This window comes from Thermobia domestica, chromosome 14 (assembly GCF_964235325.1).
Source record: "Thermobia domestica chromosome 14, izTheDome1.hap1.1, whole genome shotgun sequence".
In the NCBI taxonomy this organism is placed as follows: domain Eukaryota; kingdom Metazoa; phylum Arthropoda; class Insecta; order Zygentoma; family Lepismatidae; genus Thermobia; species Thermobia domestica.
In genome coordinates, this window is record NC_137467.1 from 202,459,715 (window position 1) to 202,467,289 (window position 7,575).

The 7,575-nt window shown below is 36.0% G+C and overlaps 1 protein-coding gene across 1 annotated transcript; it reads left to right on the forward strand.

Moving 5' to 3' along the window:
- The first annotated feature begins 1,539 nt into the window (after positions 1-1,539).
- Positions 1,540-2,817, forward strand: LOC145670223 (E3 SUMO-protein ligase KIAA1586-like). Its single transcript, XM_081738602.1, has 2 exons — positions 1,540-1,954; positions 2,039-2,817. The coding sequence occupies exons 1-2, from the start codon at positions 1,540-1,542 to the stop codon at positions 2,815-2,817; spliced, it is 1,194 nt and encodes a 397-aa protein (XP_081594728.1).
- The last annotated feature ends 4,758 nt before the right edge of the window (positions 2,818-7,575 follow it).

Here is a 7,575-nt window from a genome sequence, read left to right on the forward strand (position 1 = left end):
TCTGGCTCTACGTAACGGTACGATGTACCGGCACCTTTTAAATTTTAACAATATTTAATCTTCTATCTTAAAGAGCGGTTAAGAAACTTCGAGAAAAACAGCAGATAAATATATAGTTTAATGAAAATCAGAGTTTTTATTTTTCCTTTCTTTTTTTCTTTCTAGAAAGAATTGCCAATCCTTGTTCCTTCTTGAAGTCAGTTAATTGTATTCAGGGATTAGAAATATAATGGCAGTTCTGGCTCTCGCGCCTCCCTTTCTTCATTCTTTTTTCGCACAGTAATATAACCATAAAGGCTCTGAACCGACCTAATTTTTTTTCTGAAAGACTGACCTCCCACAACGGAATAATCCCAACAAATTTGTCTCCCGCTTAAGTTCAATGGCCTTGAGGATGGAATTCGAGAGATAAATAAAGGAATAAGGTAAAAGGGGCAGTGAGCGATGGTCAATCTCTGTCTCCCTCTCAAGACACACACAGACACACATACGTATACAAGGCACGGGTATACGAAGACAAAGGAACATAAAAGTTACCAATATGTCCGATTTCTCTGAAAGAGAAGTAAAGACACAAACACTAATGGAAATGTGCATTCAAGATGCAGTACTTGAAAATTCCCATTCAGGTATCTATACAAGCCAGCTACAAGTCTTTCGTTTTGGCCGCGGGATGCAGTTCGAAGCACCCTTTCCTGCTACCAATTATATGATTGAGCTTCTCACGGGAAGAGCACCCTACAGAAGGACGACACAGATATTAGCGAACTATTGTACTGTTGTTTCTTTGTTTTGTAATGATAAAAGTAATTACATTTTGACAGAAACTTCTTAAGATAGATATCGATGCCTGTTTTACTTTTATCTGCCGACACATTGTAATTAAGCTTTGCGTCTAAAATCTTAGTAATTTTTTGCACTGAGAGAAGTAACTTATCGCTCTCGAGTTTGTTCTGAATTAGGTGGAAAAAGTTCCGACCACTGTGGCTTAAGTGATTGTGTGAACCTGAACGTTTTGCAAGCGGCTTCGGTTTCGGGGACACTAGAATGTCAACAAGTAAGTAATCTTTTGTTCAATTGGTCGTGTAATTTGTCGTGTGTGTGTGAAGCCAAGAAAGTTGTAAATATATCCGAATTATAAACATTTTAACAGAAGCTTAAACGTATAATTATGTAGTGTGCCTCTGTAGACAAGGCAATTTTTACTACCCTGTTTTTGGAATACAAATTTCATCGTCTAGTGTACCGTGATGAATAAGATAAGTAATTATTTCGTCCCTGTTGATAAAAAACAAAAAGTCGATGACAGTAAAGATAATTGCATTGCGAAAAGCAATGATAGGAACGTGGGGAAAATAGGTGCTTCTCGTCCTCAATCTTCGTCTCTCGGTCATCAGGAGACTAATGACTGGCCTGGCTGTTGGACTATAGAACAGAAGAACGAATTCTGTCAGAAAAATGACTGGCTTTATGTGCTAAATAAAAAAACTTGTGTGTAAAGTGTGCAAAACAGCGGGAGGTCTTCGTGTTGAAAACCGTATGGGGATGAAAGTGTCTAGGGAGTGGGCAAATTGTAATATCAATTACTTTGGTGAAACGCGAGAAAACCAGTTGACGTCATTGAGGAAAAAAATTTTGATCATAAAGAGAGTGCAGTCTCATAAAGCTGCAGTTAAATTACTTGTGCAAGCAGAAAAAGAATCTTTTGAAACTGCGTGTGCGAAATCATTATCCCGAGAACAAAACATCACCGCCGAAGTATTTCGTACGGCGTACAAAGTAGCGAAAAAGAACCAATCCTTTAATAATTTCAAGGATGAAAACAACTTACAAGAACTTAATGGTGTTGACATGGGACATATTCTGCATTTTAACAACGCTTGCGCCAATATCATATACCACATCGCAGCAGAAATGAAAAATACAATGGTGAATAACATTGTGAGTGCAAAAAGTAAGAAATCATTAATTATAGACGAAGCAACCACTTTAAGTTAGGTATCGACTTTAATTATATATGTTAGGACATATATTCCAGATATAGATCTTGCGACACCAGTTAATTTATTTCTCGGGCTGATTGAACTGGAAAATGTCACTGCAATATGTATATTCAATGCAATTCTTCAACATCTTCATTCTGTTGGCTTCTCGGACGAATACCTTCGTGATTTCTTAGTGTCAGTTACTAGTGACGGCGCTGTGATGCTAGGGGCTCGCGGAGGTGTTCAGAAATTATTCAAAGATAAATTTCCCTCTGTTATTCTATGGAATTGTGCTAACCATAGACTGGAGTTATCGGTACATGACGTACAAATGAAAATATCGGGCATTAACAGATTTAAACGTTTTATTGATATGTTGTACGTCGCATACCACGAATCACCGAAAACCGCAAGGGAGCTGCAAACGTGTGCAGCTGCATCAGATGTACAGCTGTTGAAGATTGGGAGGGTTTTAAGTGTACGTTGGGTTGCCTCTAGCTTCAAATCAGTTTCCGCAGTGTGGCAGGATTATAGGGCTCTTGTGTCTCATTTTGAAACAGCAATGAACGACATAAAAAGGGACAAGAAGAAACGACGTATATATGAAGGGATGCTTAAGAAAATAATATCAGTAGATTTCGTTCTAGATTTAGGGCTGATGTATGATGCTTTGCAAGAACTGTCTAAACTAAGCACGGAACTTCAAGATAGAGGTATTATTAACTTATACAAAGAAGACAGAAAGCTCAGGACTACTATCAAAGTATTTGAGGAAGGAATAAACATCCTGGACCGTACTACAAACAGTCGCTTGGAGCCTCAAAAAGCCTGAACTTTCAAGGCATTCAAGTGCATAAGAGAGACAGGAAAGATGAATCCCCAATTTGTGTCACTTCTTTCTATGAGCACTTGATAACTTCAATCCAGAATAGGCTACTTGACACTGAAGATTCAGAGTTGTCTAACTGTGCCAAAATCTTAGATCCTAACCAGTGGCCAGAAGATGTGGAGAAAAAGGTGACCTTCGGTGAAAGTGAGATCAGGAAGTTGTCAAACAGATTTCGTTTGAGTGAGAGAGAATTGATTCGACGTTTCCGAGAATATCTTGAAGAGAGGACATTACCAAACGGCTTGTTTCTGCTTAAATGTGCTTTAGATACCGTTGCCATTTAATCGAGCGAGTGTGAAAGAGGTTTTTCCCAAATGAATTTAATTCTAACACCGACCAGATCTTTGCTTCTCACGGAAACACTATCTTCTTTGCTATTTATAAGAATTGTTGCTCCTCCACTGACACAGTTCAATCCCTCAAAATACGTGAACTCGTGGCTGTTGCGTGGACGTCATTCAGCTGTGGATACAAAGAGCAAGCAGAGGTTAAGAGACGTCGAGCAGTTATCTCCAGATATGGAAAAGATTGGTAACTTTTTTGAATTGCGCAAAAAAATGTGAGTACATTTCCTTCTCTTTGAATCATGTTTTAAACTATTATGCTGTCGTCTCTTATTTCACATTATTGTCTGCGATAGGCTATAAAACGTAGACATTTCAATTATCTTTATGGAAAGTCTGTTCCACTTAGAAGTGAAGGAGTTCAGGTCTAAAAATAGGGGCCAATTGCATTACATATTTGCAATAAAATTTCCTATTGTAAAACATGGTCATTAGGAGTATGGGTATCGGCAGAAAAAAGAAGAATGGTTTAGGGAACGGGCCAGTCAACTCTCTTCCTCAGTCAAAATCTAATTAGTAGCAAAAGAACTACTGTGAATTATATAAGTTTCTTTGAATTGGAAAGTGATAAAGCTTAGAAGAGAAAATAGTTTATTCTCATTTGTCTCCTAGTATATAATAATCCTCCGAACACTTTTCCTACTAGCCAAGATGTATATATTAAATAGTTGCAAATAGACACGTCCCAAGACACTTCTTTCCGAGGGGTTCCAAATTCAGTGTGAAGTATACAATATACAAGATTTAAAAATCCGTCGAAAATTATGCACGAATTTATATAGAAATTAAAATTTTAAAAGCTAATACGGACCCTCCAATCAGGCCCGTATCCAGGAGGGTCTAGGGGGCCGGCCCCACTAAATTTTGGCTGCCGCCTAAAACTTTTGACGGTAGACTGACAAATGAACTATAATATGTTGATGAATCGTAATATGGTTGCATCGCCCCCCTAACTTCAACTGGCCCCCCTACATTTTTTGGAGTTGCTTTGATGAACAGTAACCTTCCGATGCCGTTTAAATTCAAATTCAGGCCCGCAACTTGAGCATATAAACGTTACTGAAAATGGGCGATGTTAGTGTCAAATCCGTAGTTTCGGGGTCGCTGAGATTAGCAGTGACATTTCCGATGGCGTTTAAGTCCAAATACATCCCAGCAGCTTGTGGGCGGCGAGATATATAAATATGATCTAAAATGAACGACATTAGTGTCGAATCCATATTCTTTGCAGTCGCTGAAATGAACAGTCAATGCGGGTGCCGTTTAAATCACATTTCATGCTCGTAACTTGGGGGCGGGGGAGAGGAGATGTAGATCGAAAATGACCGATATTCGTATCGAATCCATGGGTTTCGGGGCCTGAGATGAACATTAACATTTCTGATGCTATTGCAATCCAAATTCAGTGCCGCAACTTGGGAGAGAGAAAAGGGGTGAATATATAAAAATGATCAAAAATAGCTTATATTAGTGTGGAATTCATAGTTTTTGGGGTCCCTAACTTCATTGGTGACAGTTTTGGTGCCCTTTATGTCCAAAATTAAACGTATTCTCCCCGTGCGAGAAACGGGTATTCTCTTAGTCTTTAATAATAAGGAACGGAAGTTTCACACGTTAAATTTTTCAATATATTTATCGCTACTCAAATTTACGCACTTGTCCGGTGTATGTGTGTATATGTAAATAAGATCATATCTCTTTTTCAGTTGTCCGAAAAATATACAAAAAATAAAGAGGGATTTTTATCAGATATCAAAAAACTAAAAAGTAAAATTAAAAGCTATTGCTTTAATTATTTTTCCTGCTAGCGAAATACGTTGTATATATGCTGCAGACACGTTACAGAAAATAAGATTAGCACCAGGCGAAGAAATAGTTTTTAAATTATATTTTCCGTGTTTTGTCAACATTTCTGAACAAAAGATTTTTTTAGTGGTTTCAAAATTTCTGGAAATTTTACACAGTACAAGGAAGATACTTATCTCCATAAGATATTTGATTTTAAGATACTGGTATTAACTGAAATGATTCTGGCCCTGTTATTTTAACACTTTCCTGCCATAAAACGACAACTTTATAAGATTACTTAAGACAATTTAAATGCGTCTATATTAATTAATCTAACTAGGATTATATTTTAGTATCTTTTGTAGGCATAACTCCATTCTATCACGGTGCTAACTTTAAAGGAGTGGTGCAAATATCTTTACTGCCAAAAATTTCCATATTCTAATTGAAGAAACGTAAGTACACAATGACCTTAACTGTAAACTATTAACTATAAAATAGTTTTCATTTTAAAAGCATAATGTAGTAAAATATTTGAAAATTTCAATTTTCCCAATTTTTCCAAGCTCGGGAAAAAACGGTAAAAAACTTTTTTTTCAAAATTTCGGTTTTTTTCCCAGGCCTTTACAACACTAGCCTAGACCATGATATCAAATATAAGATTCATATAATCAATGTTATGAATTTTAATTTGATTAGGGAGAAAAAAAAATCTTCAGTTTAAAATATATCACTTGGCCAACAGTTTGTTATGAAACATATGAGCTGTGGTGAACGCCCGCTCAACTTTTCTTTAAAAAAAAACAAAAAAAACGCTCTATTGATATTTATCTCATACGTAAGAAAACTGTTTGTTGTTGTGAACTTCTAAGAATGCGGTCTCATCTTATCAAGAAATGTTCAAGTTCTTTGATGCTCATCGTTTCCAGCTGAGTGTTTTAATACAAATTGAAAACTTGAAATTACTGTTTGTAATATAAATCAATAGCATAAGTAAAACCACTGTATATGCACTATTTATGTCACCAATAATGTAAATAATGATCCACTTCATATTTACACTGCACCACACTGATTAGTATGAATAGAAAATATTGTGTAAATAATATGCATACACTACACTGTAAAACAATAACTTTATAAATAGATAGCCATTCTTATTCCACGGAAAACAACAGTATCGCAGTCTGCTGCAAGATCTGAGTCACTATGTCAGTAGTTTCCTTTGACTTAAATGACACTGATCCGTCGGTGTTTTTGAATTACCATAACATTGAAATGTTTATGTTTACTAACGAATAAAATGCAGATGTTATCTAGCTCAAAACTAATTTGTATAAGCAAAATGCAAAATTCTAAGACGTTCGCTGTTGTGAGACAATCCAGGCAGCATCCTTGCTTGCCGCAAGCTTGTCTGTTGCTTTTATTTGATTTTATTTCGCTTTGGCTTATACACAAAAGTTTATTTCTGCTTAGAGCAAGCTGTAGTGCGGGCAACAAATGCTTCACTTGCGAGACGCTTTTCTTTAGATTGAAGTAAAAAGCCAGCGGGCTTTCGATTTTCAGTTGTTCTCAAAAACCACGTGACGCTGATAGACTTTCGGCGACAAGATAGTGTTCGCGTTGTTAGCGTCTTTTTAGCATTCACCTTGAATAAAGGACAAACTTAATTATTTTTTTTTAATTGTGCCGTCTAGTACTCTAGTCCCACGTACATATAATGTAACTCTTTATTTCCGTACATTTCGGTAACCATGAGGCATAAGGAATTGTAGTATTTATATATAAAGCATAAATGTGAACATAGATGGAAGCAGATTTGAGCCTACTTATTTCACGAAAGAATACAGAATTGTTGCAGATATTTTAGTATAAACTTAAGGTTTAATTTACAGTATAAACTTCGTTTGAACGTTGTGTTCAAAGTGTAAACATTTTTCTGCGTTTGTATGTTACCTTATGCCCAGCATAACGTAACATGGCCCGATGCTTTTGAGCACCTTGTATGTTGGTAGAAAATTTTAAAATTTATTTAAAATGTTAATAGTAACTTTTATTTTATAGTAGAGCAAACCGTAGGTTGAGAATTTTGCGCAAATTTAGTAAAACAGATCATTTCGATATATGTTAGATGAAGATTACATGATTATTAATTATATTTTATATATTTTACGCATTTATTCGTGAATATATTATTATTTTAGACAAATAAGTATATATTTCGGCTTTTCCAATGGTTTTCAGTTCATTTCTATTCATATTTCGGCATAGGGAATCTTCACAAGAAAGCTAAAAATTTTATTTCGTAAAATCTTCATCAAAATTCCAAATTAATAAAGTCAGCCATAATTTCTTCTTGGTGCATCTCTTTGTTTCGAAGTAAAATTATCTGATTGGCTAATCCACAATCACAGCTGCGGCTGAGTTTTCGGTTCTCTTTGATCTTCACTCAGAAGCCTACCATCCTATGATTACGTCATCATTATCTTCCAATTGGGGATCATCTTCTCGTAACTCTTTGTCTTACGGCGTCAGCCATTTCAAGAGTCAGACGTGCAGTGTTTAGCGT